Source organism: Phymastichus coffea, unplaced genomic scaffold, assembly GCF_024137745.1.
Source record: "Phymastichus coffea isolate CEN01 unplaced genomic scaffold, Cenicafe_Pcof_1.1 PCOF00017, whole genome shotgun sequence".
In the NCBI taxonomy this organism is placed as follows: Eukaryota; Metazoa; Arthropoda; class Insecta; order Hymenoptera; family Eulophidae; genus Phymastichus; species Phymastichus coffea.
Window position 1 is genome coordinate 4,663,031 of NW_026706828.1, and position 20,173 is coordinate 4,683,203.

The 20,173-nt window shown below is 34.8% G+C and overlaps 1 protein-coding gene across 3 annotated transcripts in view; it reads left to right on the forward strand.

Moving 5' to 3' along the window:
* Positions 1–20,173, forward strand: part of LOC131675196 (mediator of RNA polymerase II transcription subunit 16) — a 391,451-nt gene that overhangs the window by 27,980 nt on the left and 343,298 nt on the right. For all 3 annotated transcript variants that reach the window (XM_058954093.1, XM_058954092.1, XM_058954094.1), the window contains 5 exons: positions 10,266–10,512; positions 10,586–10,741; positions 10,849–11,021; positions 11,089–11,404; positions 11,492–11,699. In XM_058954093.1, coding sequence (XP_058810076.1) covers positions 10,266–10,512; positions 10,586–10,741; positions 10,849–11,021; positions 11,089–11,404; positions 11,492–11,699 — 1,100 coding nt within the window. The remainder of the gene's footprint in view (positions 1–10,265; positions 10,513–10,585; positions 10,742–10,848; positions 11,022–11,088; positions 11,405–11,491; positions 11,700–20,173) is intronic.

The window sequence follows — 20,173 nt, forward strand, 5'->3', positions numbered from 1 at the left end:
GTGTCATCTAAATGACCCAATTCTAGATGATCTTCTATTTTTTTCTCAACATCGTTTGTTTCTTCTTCGATGTATAACTCAGCTATGTTAAAATCGACATCGTCAAATTCTTCAATGTTAAGGTCTTGAAAGATTTCACTCTGAGATATATTAAACACATGACGTACTGCGAAACTAGGTATTTCCATAGGGATTAATTCCTGTAATAGTTTATCGAATTCTGCCTGTGTAAGTTTCTTGTCCAATGTTTCTATGATTAATGGTGCTAGGAAATTTTTAACTTCAAAAGTATTATCTTTGAAGTTTATTCTTGCTTTACTGTCTTCAAAAAATACGGCACCTAATATTCCAGCATGAATCATTTCAAAATTATCCTCGACTACATGGAAAATTGTATCCGTATCGAAAAGCTTAATTTCGGTTATTCCCAGAGTTAGTTGCATATTTCTACCTATTCCTTTTAGGTTAATGATGAGTGAATCGTCAATACTATTACCAGGTGGTAATAATCCTTTTTTAATCAAATTACATTCTGATCCTGTGTCTATTAAGAAATATTCCTTCGAGCCAGTGGGTGGATTCTTTACCTCGATTCTTGGAATAACTCGGTCTATTTTTGATTCATCTTTGACATTATACATGCAGCAGATACCAGTATAAACTAAATCTTTGACTTCTTTGAAATTTATTGTTCTATCTGGTAGGATGAACTGTCTGGTTTCGAAATCAAGAATTATTTTGTTGGATGACAAATAACTTGCTCCTATCACTATATCACAGGGAATTGGGAAATCATTCTCAACTATTAAAAATTCAGTTTCCCTTCCATACACATAGAGAGTAATTACTCCTATGGTTTGAAAACTTTCTAGACCAATACCTTTCAATGTGTGTCGCTTAGTCATGTCTACGTATTCTAAATATTGTTGTAATACTTCAATCTTCATAATATTAACTTCTGATCCGCTGTCTAACATTGTATCATATATAGTTCCAAAAAAACTGACACTTATTATGGGTACTTTGGCGGCAAATCGAGGTTGATTTTTTATGGGAATAGTCGAACATCCTCTGATTCTTCGCTGTTGTCTATCCGAGTCATATTCGTCCTCTGTGTCGGAATTACAGAGGACGGCTTGTCGTTTCCCTGGTTCTGACCATCGACCCATTTCTTCCTATAGCAATCAGTCATTATGTGCCCGCGTTTTTTACAAAAAAGGCATTCTATTTTGGATTTATCAAATCTATTAAAAGAAGGTTGACTAGCTAGAAATTGATTATTGTTAAAATTGGGAGTTTTTGTTTTACAGTCTTTTGCAGTATGTCCTCTGTTATTGCAAAGTTGACATACGATTTCGCTATTTACTTGTGTCCTTTCTATATCTCGACAACTTTGAGCACTGTGCCCCAAATTATTGCATAATTGGCATTTTATTTCATGTATAGCCTGTGTCCTAATTCTATTCCTACACTCTTTAGCAGCGTGTCCCATCTTTTTGCAAATTTGGCATTGTAATCTCGATTTACATTCGCGTGCATTATGTCCTTTTTTTCCGCATATTTGACAAGTTAGGTTATCTAACCTAATTTTAGCAAAGCAATTATTTGTATCGTGACCTGTTTTATTACAGAAATTACATAATTTTTGTTTGTTCACGAGCGTGTTGCAGTTTAAAGCTTCATGTCCGTGTTCTTCACAAATTTGGCATATTCTTACATTTTTCTTTGGTTGTAGATAATCTGAAGTGTAGTTAATTTTTCCTCTTAGATTTCTTTGTAATTCTAATTCTTTTTCTACTTTGATGGCTTCCTTTAAGGCATTAGTGGCAGTAATTCCTGGTGGGAGATTTATTTTTATTTCTGGCTTTAATCCTCGTTTAAAACATATAAATGCATTTTCTTCTAAAGCATTTTTCTCATCGATGTTTATAGAATCGGTATTGTCTTGTCTCTTTTTTGCATCTATTATCCTAGTGGTTAATAGGCGAATTCTATTAGCGTACGTTAAGACTTTTTCATTATCTTTCTGATATTCATTTCCTAATTCTCCTAATAATTGATTCATGGTTTGAGGTGGCGCGAAGATATCAGCTAAATGAGATATAAGTTCGTTAATGGTTTTAAAATTGATGCCAACCATTGTTGATCTGGTCTCGCCTTCTAGTTTACCTTTTATTAATTTTACTAGATCTTCTTCGCATTTTGAGGGCAGCATATTTAAAGCTTCCCTACAACCTTCTGTAAATGGTACCCATTGGTTAGGGTTTCCATTGAAGTTGGGTACAACGTTTAAGGCATCTTTCAATTGGATGGTTTGCTTCATGGTCCTTTGAATTTCTTGATCCATTTTAGCCGAGTTTGATTTTATGCCGTGATTTTCGCGTATGGACTTATTTAAAACCTCGTCGCTGATCTCTATAGTGACGTTGTCTAAATCTTCACTAGATCCTGATTGATTATTTGGAGCTGACCTCCCTATTAGCCCTTCCAATTCGTTATTTATTTTTAGACTATCTAATTCTTCGTTAAATTTTTTTAACTTATCTAGGTCAGGGTATAAGTTATCGCCTATGTTAGATTTTGGGTTTATGGTTCCTTTCTCGTCAGATTTCTCCTGTTGAAATTCGTCGGAATGCCTAAGCCGCCCAGAACCAATACCTACCGTCCAAGATGTAGACGGATTTCGGGCTTGGCTACGCGTCAATCGTTTATCACCCGGTTCTTTATTATTCATTAAGAGAGGAAAAAATATTTTATAATTTTATAGGGGAATAGAGAGAGAAAAAAAAATAACACCAATTTATTATTTTAACTAAAATATATTTTTTTAAAAAAAGACAAAATAAGTTATAAATTTTTTAAAATTGCTTTTATTTCTTTTTCTTTTAATTTTATTTTCTTTTCTAGCTCTTCTATTTCCTTCGCTCTATCTTCTTCCCTTTTTCTGTTTTCTTCTGTTTTCTTCCTTTCTTCTTTGTGTTGATTTATTTTTTTCAATATTTTTTTATCTGGAGCAAATAGTTTTTTATATAACCTGTTTGGGTCCCTTTTTCCACAATTTTGTTTATTAATTTGTTCCGGCTCTTGCAGACTCGGTGGGGTTATTACTTTCTTAGGGATACGCCCTAATTTTTCGAACGTCTGCACGCAAAGCCTGCAGTAATACGGGTCGTTCCCGTGTTTGCAGCTGAATGGTTTGTTGTCGGCTAACAAGGTCTTTATCCGCAGGTCTAAGTCTCTTCTTTCCCTATTTATTTGAAACTGTTTTTTTCTTTCGGCCTCATAAATGTGTTTTGGTAGAGCGTCGGGATGTTTTTGGATCTCCCTCGCTAACCTTCTGCGTTGACACTTAGTCAACTTCTTTCTAATGGGCCGGTTTTCTGCGTTCACTAAAATTGAACAGGCAAAAGAAAGGAAAAAAAAATTATTAATTATCACGCTTAGTCAAAATACAAACGAAAAACTAACACTATCTTAAGTTTCCTTATTTTTTTCAGGTTTAACTAATAAGATTACTATGTTAAAAATATTTTAAATTAATTAATTAATAATATTATTTTATAATTTTAAATTTTCTAATTTTAAGGTTAATTTCGCGATTTTTGCGGTTAAAACTTTATTCGAAATTGCGGTTTTGGAGATTAATTTATCTTTAATTCCTGATCGCTTCCTAAGTTTTTTTATTTCCTTTTTTAAGGCTGTGTTAGATTCAATAAGGTTGACGCAGAGATGTCCTAAACTAGCTATCTGGTAAATTGTATTCTTATTTTCTAGCTCTAATTCCGTAACACGTGCACTTAAACTACGACCGTTCTGATTTATTTTCGCGATATCGTTACTATGATTATTTACCCGACTTATTACCGCGTCCTGACTTTCTCTAATTGTTGAAATATCTTCTACAACTTGGTCTACCGTTTCTATTAAATCGTACGAAACACCGCTAAATTCTACAAAGGGAGGCATAACAGGAGGCAGAAGAGAAAAGAAAAAAAAAAAAAGGTTAGATTTCACTAAAAAATTTTTTATTTTATTTAATACGTGATAATTTTCTCTAATTTTTCGCTTTTGATTTATTTTATTAATTAAATCTTTGCAACTTCTCAATTTTTGCTACCTCGTTATTTTATTTCAAATTTGTTATATTTTTCAAATTCGTTACTTTATTTCGAATTTTTTATATTTTTATCAAATTCGTTACTTTATTTAAAAAAAAAATTTTTTTTTTATATTTTTCAAATTCGTTAATTTATTTCGAATTTTTTATATATTTATCAAATTCGTTATTTTATTTCAAAAATTTTTTTTTATATTTTTCAAATTCGTTAATTTGTTTCGAATTTTTTATATATTTATCAAATTCGTTATTTTATTTCAAAAATTTTTTTTTTTTTATTTTTTTCAAATTCGTTAATTTATTTCGAATACTTTGTTTTTATTTCGAGCTCGTTGATTTTTTTTCAATTTCGTTAATTTGTATTAAATCCGTTACTTTTTCAAATCCGTAATTTTCTATACAAGAAAAAGAAGACAGGAAAGTATGAGGTTGTTAGTACCCTATAAAGCTCTTTTTCTCCAACTTATCCCTCCGGGGCCTCCAAAAATTTTATGTGACATCCGGGTCACTATCTCAGGTACGTCTGAGGTGGACGTAATCTCAGGCGCTCTATTTGGTTTGCGTGCGTACGCTTAAACCGGGACGAGCGATTGGAGAATTAGAGCTTTTCTACTTCGCGTTTCGCGTAAAAAGAGTGAAAAAATTAAACTGGACTACAAGCCTTCCATCAAACACCAGGGTCCAATGGAGTCGGGACTTGGATGTGAAAATCCCAAACCTTGCCGGAATTATCACATAAAAAGTATTTTATTTTAGTTTAACGGCGCGACTGTCTTATTGAAAAAGTATCCCAATTCCTGCTGAAATACTTTTTCGAAGACCTATTTTTCACGAGTTTCGATCAGCTACTCTAACAAGAAGAGGAAAAGGAGAGATAGTGAATAAAATTTTGTTTCAACTTACTTTTCTTTTATTTAGTTAACTGGTACTGGAGAAGTCAATCTGGACCTGGCACTTGGTCAATGAGATGCACTTAAAAGCTTGTGTGGAGCGTGAGAGCGTGAGAGAGCGATTTTCGCTTGCGCATGCCCTTTTAAACCCTGGGGGTGGTTGGGAGGAAAATCCCTCTTTCAGTCCCTCGAAATTTGGGAAGAGTGGAAATGCCAGTGAATTCTAATTGGCCAACCGAGATTTTCCCTCCTTTTCTCTTTCGGATTTCGGGCCCTAATTGGTTCGGGGGCGTGGTGAGAATTGGGGGCGCGCGTTCAAGAGTTTGGGCCTTATCTCGCTAGATGACTCTCCAAGTACCATTTTTAGTACAGTTTCTCTTATAATTATTAAGTTATTTATTATATAAAATTATTACAATTAATTCTTAAAAATAACGTAAGTTCCTTATTATTTAACATATTTTACGCGAAAATCTGTTGATCCTACATGTTTACAATTAGTAACTTAATTAATTAACTCACTTCGTTGTTTAAATAAATTCGAACGAAAAAAGGGTATTATTTAATTGTGGAATGTATAACTGATTTGCTAAAATTCGTTCAAGTAACTGTTTTCGACTATTTACCTCATTTTTCTAATTTGTAATTTAAAAACTTCGAGTTATTTTCAATGATTGCGCGGCAACTATGTTTCTAATCAAAAAGTGTGTGGGAGGTTTCAAGAAGCTGCGAAATTTTCCCATCATGCTGTTATTTTCCCGATTCATTTATGTAAAATTAGTTATTAAGGTTTTTTTATATAGCAAAAGTTTTGACTTCTAAAAGTGGAAATCTTTTGGGTGAAATCGAGTAACAGGATGCAGGTGGAATTCCGCGGCTCCTTTACTCTTTATCTAAACCTACTCAAAAACTTTATGATCGTGCGAGGTAAACATCGGAAAGCGCGCGATAAAGGGACGACTATTTTCACGTGTCCTCCAGCTGCTTCAGCTGAAGGCTCTCCTTCGCTAGTTTACCGAGTTAAAATTTAAGCTACACAAAAGTACATGAGGAAAAAAATTTATTTCTAATAAACGGCCCGACGTTACAAGACAATGTCACCAGAATTTGTTATACTTTCAATAAGGAATATTACCCACTTGGTTTAACTAAAAAATATTGATTAGGAAAAAAGCTATTTAAAAAAACCTGTTTTTGGGGGTGAACTTTGAGGGTAGATTTCACCCTTTAAATGTATTTTTAGAATATTTTTATTATAATAATATCTATTATGCAGTAAAAATTAAAAAATTCGCTTTTAAATAATTTTAATATCGAAAAATAGGAGTCGTTTTACCCCCTAAAAATATTTTTTATTAAAAATGCTGGAAATCATAAACTTATTTTTACTATTTTCTTTATAAATATAAAAATTTGGTTATAATTACACTATTTTAAAAGTTTTTACTGCACAAAGTGATGTCAATTTTTCAATTTTTCGTGTATTAAAAATAGGGGTTGCAACTCTCAAAAGTCAAACACACCAGAGTTTGTTTTACTTTTTTTAAGGATTATTATCCATTTTGTTTTACTAAAAAATATTAACTAGAATATATTGTTTGAAAAAAATATTTTGGGGGGGGGGGGTGAACTTAGAGGGTGGATTTCACCCTTAAATATGTTTTTCCGCCGATAAAAAATACCAGTCTCGTGCTTTTTTAATATACTACAAGATATACATGAATTATCGAAATCACTGATTTCGGGTTGAGGTACTTTTCTTGTAAGAGTAGTCCGAGTAGATTAACGGTTGTGAGGGTTACCCCCCACACAGAGATACGCTCCATTAGGCACGCTACCTCTATTGTATGCCTATCTCTAGCGTTACAAAATAATTACAACAAAAAGCAATAAAAACTTTTTTTTCGAAATTTATTAACTTTTTTTTATCAATTGCAAATATCTCAAAGTATTTTTTTTAAATCCTTGCTCCTACGTGTTTCTGGGGGTTTTTGCTATAGAAATCAGTCATGAAATTCTATTGCCCGACTAATCGAAGGATGTAGCATTAATTAAACATAGAGACCTCGACGCGCTACACGAAGCTTTCGTTCTTTTAAAAAATCAATGTCTTAACGTGAAAATAGGCTTTTTTTCTTTTGGTATGTACTTTTCAACCAAAAAATTGGGTTTTGATTAATAATTTAAGTGGGTTTCATAGTATTTGCGTATTTATTTATCATAAAAATGTCAAATTAATGTTGAACACCGCAAAATTAAAAATGAAGGGCAATCTAACAATTCTATTAAATATACATAATATTTTCTAACAATTATTATGTGATCATCTAACCAAAGTATGTAGATTTAATGTGTATTGGGAATGCCCTGGCTTCAAATATTTTGTTTAATTTTAATAATTGCTTAGATATTTTATTGATTATTCAATAATCTGTATTACTTTCAAAAAATGAGAAAAAGAAGTTATTGAAGGAGAAAAAAAAACCGAGATTTAAGTTGTCGACAATATTTTACCAAAAGATTTAATTAATTAATAATTTAGTTAATAATTAGAATTTAATTAATAATTAAAGGTATTTTCTATAAGTTCATTTGGAATACATAATAATATTGCGACCAGTTAAAATAAATTTGTAAAAAGTCACAAAGCTAATTCAAAAGATAATGAAGATATGGTAACTTTCGACTTTTCGGAAAATTATGTAGAAAATTTCAAGACGCAATCTAAGCAATCTATTATCATAATGATCAAATTACTGTCCATTAATTTCCTTTTTGTAAAATATTTAATGCTGACATCATAAGCATAGTTTAGTAATTATTTTCGAATGTCTAAAGAATGATAAGATAATTAAACACCGTTGCTTTGGTTTGAAGAAAAGCTGTTGAATATTTAAATAAAAAGTATGGAACTTCGATCGAAAAAATCTCATCCGTCTGAGATGGAGCAGCAAGCCAATATATAAATTAATTCCATTTTATCGATTTGCTCAGTCTCTTTAAAGATTTCGGGATAAAGGCCGAGTGGCATTTTACGTGATTTGCCATGGAAAAATCCTGCTTTGCTTGTGATGGTATAGGAGGGGGATTAAAAAGGCTTGCTCTAGATATTAGCATGAAGGGTAGAATTATTGGGAAAGCGTTGGAATTGTATAAACAGGCAGTGCAAGCAATGCCTAAAACTAGTTTTATATAAGGCGATTCAGAAGGATTACGTATAGTTTCTGAAAATACGCTATAAAAAAAAAATTTCCGAATCGATTGCCGTTTGCGAAAAATTTTTATCTTCAATATTTTTCGGGAAATTTTTTTTTATTTATTTCCAAAGCATATTTACAATCTGTCAGCATTTGAAAAAGACAATAAGTAAGTTAGTTTATTAACAGAGAATTTTACGTGTTATCAGCAGAGTACTTTAGTAAATATTCTATCTGATGTAATTAGAAGGTGCAACTACTTGTCTTGAGTTAGATGTTTTCATTATTTTATGTTTCTTGAGTCTAGTGTTGGTAATCGATTTCGAAAGAAGTTTGTCAATAAGTTTGTTTGTGTGATTTTATAGTCTTGTGTAGTATTTTGCGAAGAAAGTTTGAATTTCTTTTTTCACTGTTGCAATCTGTAAATCATTTCTAATAATTTCGTTTGGAATGAACCACGGCGCGTGTGTTATGCTGCGAAGGAGTTCCAATTGAAATCTTTCTAGAATTTTGATGTTCAAGTTTGAAGCATCTTCCCATAGTTGGATGCCGTAGATCCAACTATTGAGTACTGCTTTGTATAGCAGAAGTTTATTTTCAAAAGTCCCTTTATATCGAACATTTTCTTGATGGTTATCATTCCTGTTCAGACTTTAACAAATAAAAAATATTAGACAACCATTCCTTCCAAATTGTATTAAATTTTATACAAGTTTATATTAATGTGTGCAGCACTCTATTAAAAAATTGGTACAAAATTAAATGTATTTATAGAATAAATAAAATTTTTTCCATAAAGAGTTATAATAGGAATTCATATTAATTTTTCCAGTATATTTTCATTAGAAACAGAAGTTTCAATCCCTATAATTGAATTAAAAACAAAAAAACTGTTTAACTCTATTTTCTTTCTACATATAAATATCTGTTCAAAATTAAACTATTTTTACGCTGTAAAAATTCATGTAAATTTTTCAATTTTCCACATATTAAAATTTAGGGTTGCCAACCCCAAAAGTCAAATACACTAGAATTTGTTAGACTTTTGATAAGAGTTATTGCCCATTTGGTTTTACTAAAAAATATTGATCAGCAGAAAAGTTATTTGAAAAAAACTATTTTAGGGGAAAACTTTGAGGGTGGACTACACCTTTTAAATGTGTTTTTGAAATATTTTCATTATAATAATATCTACAAACCAGTAAAAATTAAAAAAGTCGCTTATAAACTACCTTAATATCCAAAGTACTAATTTTCATTAATAGAGATAGCTTTGCCGTCTAAAAATATTTTTTATTAAAAATACCTACCGTAATAGTTCTCAACCCTTAACTCTCGCAGCAGAGAACACATCCGATTGCTGTTCGGCACTACGACGGAAGGCAAGATTTCTAGATTTTGCTATATCAATGTACGGGTCAGCCTCCCGTGTCGGCTATACACGGGTTTGAGACCAATTCTATTGGCGGCCCAGTAGTGTCCACTGGTGTTAACGCTGTACCCTCTTAGAGTGGGGGCGCACACTGTCATGAAGAAGTCTCCCTTGATCACCTTTATCTCCCGTTCACGATTGATTTCTGTTGGACTAGTCTGCTCATGTTATTTTTCTTTCGGAAGATTCTCATTTATAGAGCCCTCGTCTGACGTATTTTTGGGGATGTAATCGTTTACAAGTCACTCTTCTCCCCGTTCCCTAGCAATACCCGTTTATAGAGCTGGCTCTTTTGCACCGCGAAAGCAGACTTAGGTCCGTGTAAGTGTGGGTAATGAGTCATTGTACACATCAGCAAACTACCGCTATTCTTGCATCATATGTCAGTCATTACTTTTTTTTAGCCGTGTCCGCTATAGTGTTGTTGTTAGAAGCATTGACGCAGCGGAAGTTTTCAAAGAACACGGTCGTGGACGTTGAAAGTTAGCGTTTGCCTAGTGAACTGTTACCACCCATTAAGCCAGCCCTGCATTATTGTTATTATTATTACTATTATTATTACAGCTGATATTATTAATTATGATCAAACTTATTTGTAATACCAATTTCTTTATCTAATTTTTTTGCAGATTTCACTGATTTCAGAAAAAAAAGATTGTACACAATACAGTGATAAGTTTTCCCATCTGCTTTACGCTCCTACAGTGAAACAATTTGGAGGATGTGCAAGCCAAGGTGTACTTGTAGTTACAAATACAGGAATGCTGGGAGCAATTTTGATCACTCAGGATAAACAAAATTTAGTATACTATTCAACTGAAAGCTTGAGAAGTATTCGGCAAAGAGTCTCAGCCGTTGACATTAGTTATGCCAAAAGTAATAATTATTTGATTGAAAAAAGTTTTTTATACTATACTTATTTCACTATTTTTAATGTAATGTATTACAGATGGTGAATTTCTAGTTGCTGTAAGTAGTGGCAGTTGTGTTTTACCTATACGATGTTTTAGGGTTTCTGTGAAAAAAGTAGGAGAAAAGTATAACATAGTTTCACATGCTTTACCAAGTTTTTTTTTACAAGATGGTACTTTTAAAGATAATCCATGTAAGTATAAAGTCAAGAAAGTTTAATCTAACGAAACATGAATTACAGAGTTTATGATTATATTTTAAGTAATATTATGTAATCTTGAAACGATTTTCATTTTCTAGTTGATATAACTATATCGCATCTTAAATTCGCTGCGTCGGAAACAGCTGACTCTTTAATTGTAGCAGCCAATAATGATTCTGATGGATTTATTGAAATATGGGAATTGAGTGAAAAAACGCCACCTGTACATAAGGGTTTTCAATCTAAAAATTGTGAATCTTTCAAAACTTATGTAAACAAACTAAATTTGTTATGTATTTAATTTTTGTTTCTGATGTTAATGTTATAATCAATTTTAGGTATGGCAACATCAAGCATTATACCATTGTTCGTATTGTGTAACTGCAGTAACAACTACAAAAATATCTATAAACAAACCTACCTGTTATATTACAGTCGCCTTATCAGATGCTTCTGTACGTTGTCTTAGTCTTGATGGATTAAAAGAAATAAGTTCTTCTACTTTAAATAATAATTTCTATCAAGATGAAACAGTCAATAAATATCTAAAAGTCTCTACAACCGTTTCATATATCGATATATCATGGTTAGGATGTATTTGCGTACTTATGGATTCTAAAGGAAATTTACATGTATATAAATTACCCACAGATGGTAATATCTTACGTTCAATTTATTCGATTGCTAGAAAATTACAGGTATAATTGACCGTATCGACTTGATATAATCGTCATTTTCTAGGTACATCTCTTAGTTTAGCTTATTCATGTACTTTACTGGAATACTGTTTATTAACTGGAACTGATTGGCTAGATTTACTGATATGTTTGAGACCACCAACAATTGAAGCATTGTCCGAACGTTTTGACACTTTTTTCAATAAACAGCCCTTGCCAATACAGCAATATTACTACATGCAATTTTTAAATATAAAAATTTCTCTATATAGGTAAGTGTATTTTATAATTTAAATTTTAAATTTCACTGCCACGTTGAGTCGTTCACGTATCAGAAATATTATCTAATGCTAATCTACACCTCATTTTATGTAATACCCTATACTTATGTGTTCGAAGCACAAAAAATATTTCAAAGTGTGCGATAGCACAATTTAAACCATTGTAAGACTGAAATGTCGTATGCAGGCAAATATTATTTTTTAAACGTAACATACTGTCTTGATTCCCTTATGATTTGTTTAAATGTTAAATTTTGTAATGATTACGTTGCTGAATATAATTATAATTAAGTGAGTTTCCATCTATCACTATTTCCCTTTGATTCATCATTACAAAATTTAACATTATTTTTTAAAGTATTTTTACAAACTGAATCCGAAAATGATGTATGGAAACAACTATTTCAATATTTTTAACATTTTCTTCTTCAATTATGTGAATAAAAATTAGAATCTTACAAATCACGAGAAACTTAAAAATATTTACGTAATTTAACATTTAAGTAGCGATATGAGAATATAACCTTATATTATGTTTTCTAATCTTGCAAAAGAACTGCCATCAGTATTATTAAATTATATGAAGTCGTGGGATTACCAGAGAGTATATTATTATTTAACTCAAATCTCAATGTATTATTCATTTGTTGTGTTATTAGCTACATTTGAAATACGTGTATGTGTCATCAAAAGCGTCAGCGCTCAATATAAACGTGTTAGAAAAAGACAGCATGCTCATATTTAGTGCCTATTACCTGAAGTATATACATTGGATATCTATATTGAACGTTTACAAGATAGTAAAATATGATGTTATAAGGAATATAAATACCCTTAGCGTCACAATTACTCGTAATTAAATAATTTTTTATATTGAAAGATTACAGTATATTTATCGCATTTATTAAAGAAGAATCAGAACTAGTGGAAAAACTCACTTATGAAAAATAAGAGAACAACGGAAAGTGCTCATTGTCTATTCACCTACTCATTTCTAAAAAGCTAAAACAATTATAATTTTTAATGTACGAACCTGTATACCTACATCTATTATATTAAACGAATTAAACAAAAAAGATAAAAGTCTTAGCATTATCAATAGTAACAATCAATATTGGAATTTATCAACTAAAATGTACTAAGCTTCACGAATCAAATATATACAAATTTCATGAATAATGGAAAGGGAGTTAGCGTTTTAGAAATCAATCATGATATTGCGAAGTATATTGGATCTATTTATCTTCTGAAAAAATCATATGCTAAATTTGCATCGAAGAAGGACAAAATGCAAAATACTTTAAAAATGCAGACATAATTATGTTACCATTTCAGTGGAAGCCACCCTAACAGATGCTGTAGCTATACAAACTTCAGTAGAGGACAATAAGAAGTTCAAGTTTGCTATGGAATTGAACTCAAAAATACACGCACATACACCTAAAACAAATCTTTCACACTCAAAAATTAAAATGATAATTATCAAATATAAAAAAAAAAAAAAATAAAAATACAATTTTTAAAATGTCAAAAATCTAAATATGAGTTTTGTAATCTGAAAATTTTTACACGTTTACTAGATACACTAAGAAAAGGATTGGTCTTTTTGAAAATGAAAAAGTTTTTAACTCTGCGAAATGACATGAATTATACATATAATGTAATATTGTAGGCTAGTTATAATGATAGATGGACACATTATAGTATTTCTTTGTGTCTTCAAGAGTCAGCGTTTGGTGTCCATATCTAAGAACTTTACAAGATTTATTTGTACACTGACCGGATCCATTTCAGATCGAGCAGGCCTACGGCAATGATATCTCCGATTGACTCGGCTGTGGAGTATGTTATTCTACTTCAAAAATAAGCCGACACGTATTTTTTTTTTTTTTCGATTAGACCTCTACATCATTTTTTATGAGTATTTTAAAAAAGTGGTTAAAAAATAAATTTTCTAAAAATCAAATATTAAAATTTAAAAAAATGCTCTATATTTTCTAATTTTTTTACTTAATATGTTATTTATAGCTTATTTTACTGTATTTCTTATACTCTTTCGAATGCGCCATGCAGAATAAAAAAATATTGAAAATTGGCGGGAAAAACTCAATTTTTCAAAAAAATTTCAAACTCAATTTTGTCAAAAAAGCCATCGTTTTTTTTTTTCAAATTTTTATGATAGATTAAGCATTACAAGACCTTTAAATTGGTATCGGAGTGATCGCGTACTTTTACGTTTTAGTGATAAAATATCGATTTTTCGTTTTTTTTTTGCTCAAAACATTGATAATTATAGTTTTGACATGTATAACTTATTTACATATATGTTGTATGTGTATTATATAGATATGAAATACATTGTGAATGTTCAAAAAAATCATTACAACAAACTTAAAAAAAAACACTTTATTTTTATGAAAAGTTTCAAAATAAACTCATTTATTAACTCTATTCATAATATAATATTTTTAAAACGAAAATGTATTACTTTACAAAGATAAATTATTAATTGTGTGGGTGTCTTACCAGTATCATCTTGCTCATCACTTGAAAAAGGATCACCTGTTTTGCTACTTTCATATTTTAAACATAAAAGATTGTAACAAGTTATACACACATTATCAAACGGTTCAAATTTTTTTCTGCCAAACTTCAATTTCAATTTATTAGCTAAGTCACCAAGGCTTTTAAATCGCTTGTTTTTAGTTTTATATACACATGATTTATGCCTTTTTAAAAAGTCACAACACTTAACTCTCTTATCTGAATATGTACTATGTGGAGTGATAATTATAAACACAGAAATAAAACACTCAGTTATGATCTAAAGTGATTTTTGTTATAACGTACACTTGCTTTAATATATAATATACACCTAGAAAGCATGCCTGCTTCTCTGTGTGTACACAATTTACGACTGATAGAAACTGAATTATGTGCTATCAGCAATGCGAGCACGTGTATATTTATAAGCTATTTATAGAAGAAGGAATGTAATTCTATCAAAATCGCAAGACTACTATCAAACGTACAATTCTTGTATATGTATATATGGATGTATATATAAATATCTATCTATCTATCTATCTATACATATATAAATATATATATATATATATATATATATATATATATATATATATATATATATATATATATATATATATATAAACACGTTTCACATGTTAAAACTATAATTATCAATGTTTTGGGCAAAAAAAAACGAAAAACCGATATTTTATCACTAAAACGTAAAAGTATGCGATCACTCCTATACCAATTTAAAGGTCTTGTAATGCTTAATCTATCATAAAAATTTGAAAAAAAAAACGATGGCTTTTTTGAGAAAATTGAGTTTGAAATTTTTTCGAAAAATTGAGTTTTTCCCGCCAATTTTCAATATTTTTTTATTCTGCATGGCGCATTCGAAAGAGTATAAGAAATACAGTAAAATAAGCTATAAATAACATATTAAGTAAAAAAATTAGAAAATATAGAGAATTTTTTTAAATTTTAATATTTGATTTTTAGAAAATTTATTTTTTAACCACTTTTTTAAAATACTCGTAAAAAATGATGTAGAGGTCTAATCGAAAAAAAAAAAAAAATACGTGTCAGCTTATTTTTATAAGTATATATATTATTTTTATTTAAGTAGAATAACATACTCCACAGCCGAGTCAATCGGAGATATCATTGCCGTAGGCCTGCCCGATCTGAAATGGATCCGGTCCACTATTTTTTAAATTTGTTTCATTCTATAACTGAACATCTAAAAGAATAATGATTGTTAAATAGATCATGTTGAAAAATTATAACGAGTTGGACATCAACTTGTTATGTTTCTCTCTCTATATATGGCCATATCATATTTTTAAAATATTATATTATTTGAACTATATTTCTCCTTAGCAGCAGCAGACGACGAGTGCGGAGAAGGCAAGAGAGAGCACCGGCAGAGAGAGGCCGCGTGCGCGTGTAGGCTTAGCGACTGGTATGACGAACCGCGCGCCGCGTGACGAAGGGCCAGCAATTAGCTGATAGCTCGCGAGCCGTGCAGAGGCATTCGTTCGAGCGTACATTTGTATTAGCATTTTTGTTTGAGAAACGCCTCATGGCAACAGAGAGACTTTAGACTCTGATAAGTGAGAGAAGTGCAACTGTGCGTGCGATACTTCTCCTCCTCCTTCGCGACAAGCGACTGCACTGTTAGGCGAATTCCGCATTCGTGCCAAGATGTAATTGAAGGGCTTCGATTAATGTAAGTACCGACCGTTCCTTAGATCTCTCTCTCGTTTGGCCTATCACGCCGCTCTCTCTGAACCGCCCTGTACACTGACACGTACATAAACTTATTTATTATATATTCGTACACTATTAAAATTGCATGGCTTTTCTTTCGTACTATCTTTGCTTCCTATCGCTTCTCTTAACTTTCGCGACTTAAGCTGCGTGACCCACGACGCTCTCCGCGGGCCAGTTGGCGATCTGACCTACTGGGCCGGTCTTGCGTAGCAGAAAACGCAGTGCCGCGAAGAGCTGCATTTGTGCCAGCCACTACTCAATCTCGGTTAATTAATATATTGTAGCGGTCTAAACCCCCGTTACAAAATTTACACGGAAATTTTACAACATTTATTACAATAATGTTTCCTAGACAAAATTTTATACACGTAAATATTTGGCAATGAGAAATATTTATAAAACATGTAATTTGTACACTCACAGTTGTACACTGTAACGGGGATTTAGTCCGCTACAATATTTAATAACCGAGAGGTGCGTAATAGATGACGGAGCGGGCTCACGCAACGGATTTGCACGACCGACCCAGTAGCACAGACTGCCGATGGATTCGCCGGGTGGCAACGGCCCGCGGAGAGCGTCGTAGGTCGCGTAGCTGAAATCGCGAAGGTGTAGGGAACGAAAGGAATGAGAAGGCGTAGAGTGAAAGAGGCGATAGGTGTAATAGAAATATATATTCTACGTGTATTTGTACAGGATGGTGCAGAGAGAGAAGCAAAGCGGATAATGTGAGAGAGACGTAAAGAACGAGTGGTACTTACATCAGCTGCCGCTGTCGGCGAGATTAGCCACGAGGCTCGACAATAAAAGTTCGGTCTATCGAACGCCGATACACGCCGCAACCAGTAGCACTCAATTTAGCACTCGATCTATCACTCAAATTAGCCACGAGGCGACGCAAAATCACAAAACGAATCTAGTCGTCAATGGCACAGCCAAGCTATGAATTTCTAACGCAGTCGCACGTGTGTCACCAATTCGAGAGGCGTCAGCTAATTGCCTGTCCTTTGTCAAGCAGCACCTATCTTTCGCGGCACTCCGGCTCGCCAGTCCTACCAACCTACGCGGTCTCTCTTTCTCTGCTAGCGTTCTCTCTCTTACCTTAGTTCAGCTGCTGTCGTCCACTGTGGCTGCTAGTAGTATAATATAAAAGTAGATACATGAATATGTACATATATTATTGTTATATAATTAATGTGGAGAGAGAGACATAACGAGTTGTTGACAAACTCGTTATATCCCCCACCCCCAGACGTTGGTAGCACGGTACCAACTCGAACCTTAGGTCTCTCTCGTAATGAAGGTACAAGTTATAGATGGATAAATAGTTTATTCAAATAAATAATAAAATAAAATAAAAATAAGGGATTTTTCCTCATCGCTCTCTCTCTCTCTCTCTGCGATGACGGGGCCGTGCCAATAAACAAAAGGGGCGTCAATGCCTAATCATACAATGAGGCACGGCTAAGCCCACTACCAGCGCAATGGCGCGAACAAGATATGGCGCGCAGGCCAAAAGGCGGAAGGAGACGCGAGTATAGTAAGAGCTCGTCTTCCTTCCGTCTTCTTCTTTCTTCTCCTCTGGTGGCGTAGCCTTGGGGCGGAAGAGACGACTATGTCGACGGCTCAGAGACGGTAGCGTTCACTGAACTCGAACGCGAAGGCAATCACGGATGCGTAGGCCCGATGCTCCTTCTCTTGAGCCTCGATGCGCGCCGAGCGGGACGATTTTGCCGCGGCCTCCACTTCGGTCCACCTGTCCTCATGGGATCGGGCCTCCTTCGGCTCTTCGTCTAGGACGTCGGCGAAGCGCACCGGAGACTGGCGGGGAACAGGGCTTGGCCGTTGCCTTTCGCCCTGTTGATCAAGAGCCGGAAGAGCCATTAGGGCGCGCCTCCATTCCTCTTCCTCTTCCCTGCGCTTTATGGCGAAGCTTTCTGCCCAACGTTGAGCCCGCTCTTCGATGGTAGGTAGCTCCGGCGTGAGCTCCGGCGGCAGGGACACCTGCGACCTAGCCAGTTGGAAGGCGAGTTCCTCCAATCGAGCCAGCAGGCCACGAGAGATGGTCACTTGGACCTTTTCGTCCTTCTCGACCTTCTTGACTGGTAACATCCTCTGCAAAGAATTCCGTAATAATAAATGAACATTATAGGAGATGCTGTGAAAAAGCGAGAGCAGTAGGGCAAGCGGAAGCGAAGCAGTAAGCCAGCCAAGGGGCCAAAGGCCGACTTGGAGTGTATGAGCGTGGTGTAGCATTGTAGTGGCGTTATATAGTGTGAGGACGCAGTGAATTTGGGGAATTATTCGTCGAGCTTGCCCCTAGGACGCAAACGCCGAGGCGAAGTTGTGACCAGTAGCGGTACGGCTTTCTTGGAGCCGCGTGGTCGGCCCCTTTTCCGAGGAGCCATAGCTATCGGTATCTGAGGGAGCTGGCCCGAACTTGGCTGTGCCTTCGGGTCAGCGTCCACGGACGCCGGGATATCCGCCACTATCGAGTCACCCTTTATAGGTAGAGATACGGCTCGAAGGCTTTCATCGAGAGAAAGCTCTGGATCTTCCCTATCCGAAGCATCGTCTGCGTCACGTGTCTCGCCTAAGGGAAATTGCTCGGCATCGTAACAGGGTTTCATGTCGCAAACCGCGACTTTACCTATGTCGACTCCATTTTCAGTCTGTAACTGATAGGAATTCATGCCGAGACGAGACTTTACAATAAAAGGGCCAGCGTATTTCGGACACAATTTAGCTGCTATGGCCTTAGCGGCCGAGGAAAGTACTCTATTCTTCACCCATACTTTATGACCGATGTCGTAACTGACATCTCGGTGTTTCTGGTTATAGTACTTCTCTTGTCGCAACTGGGCGGCTTCACTGCTCTCCTGGGCCTCGGCTTGCAATCTGTCGAGCTTTTGCATGCGAGAGTGCCATTCCTCACGGGCCGTAGATTCTAACTGTCGTAAGGCGGCACGCTCTTCCTCACGTCGAACATTATATGGAGATTCAGGATTCCGTCCATAATTCAGAAAGGCTGGACTAGAACGAGTAGTTTCGTGGATGGCCGTATTGTAAGCGAACGCAATTTCACCAATAAGCTCGTCCCACTTATTGTGCTTTTCTACAATAAATGCAGCGATCATAGTCTTGATCGTGCGGTTTACTCGCTCAGTCGGGTTCGACTTTGGAGAGTAAGGAGCGCAAGTGCTGTGAAAGTCGCCATGTGCATCTAAGAATGAGTCGACTAACGAGTTTTTAAAGGGCGTGCTATTGTCCGATAGAAATCTATCAGGAATTCCTCGGGATGCACTCGATCCACCTCGTGAAAATATCCATCAGGATGAGAAGGTGTTTATTGCCTCGAGGCGATCTCGGGAAAGGGCCCATCGTATCGCCACAGACAATTTCCCACGGATGGAAGACGACGTGTTTGCCCATAGTCCAGCGGGGGCTCGTTGTTCTACTTTAATCTGCTGGCACACTTGGCAGTTACGCACGAAATGCGCAGTATCTTTATACATACTAGGCCAGTAGTAACGAAGCACTACCCTCTGGTGGGTCTTGTATCGGCCTAAATGGCCGGCCGTAGGCTCTTCGTGGCATTCAATGAGAATCTGCTCACGTTGTTCTCTAGGAACCACGAGTTTCCAAGCGTCGTCGTCCCCTATCAAGTCATCAACTGTTGGGTCCGGTCGGTAAAGATACAGACGGCTACCGACTATCTTCCAATAAGGATGAGCTTTCGGATCTTGTTTTACCTGCGAAAGCTTGCGTCGATACCAGGGATCCAGGATATCTTCGTCGACGGTGAGAGACGCTAGCGAAGCTTCCGTGTCTTCGTCTGTCTCATACATGCGAGAGAGCGCATCGGGCACGACATTATCCTTACCTTTGCGATGCACGATATCAAAATCGTACGCCTGAAGGCGCAACGACCATCGACCTAACTTGCCATTGGGGCTCCGAAGATTCTGAAGCCATACCAAGCTATGATGATCGGTTACCACTGTACGGAATTTCTCTATCGACCATATGACCGCTAGGCATTCGCGTTCGGTAACTGACAGTCGGCGTTCTGTAGACGTGAGAACACGACTAGCAAAGCAAAGTACTCGGTCCTCTTCGTCTATCTTCTGTAGTAGGACACTGCCAAGGCCAGTATCGCT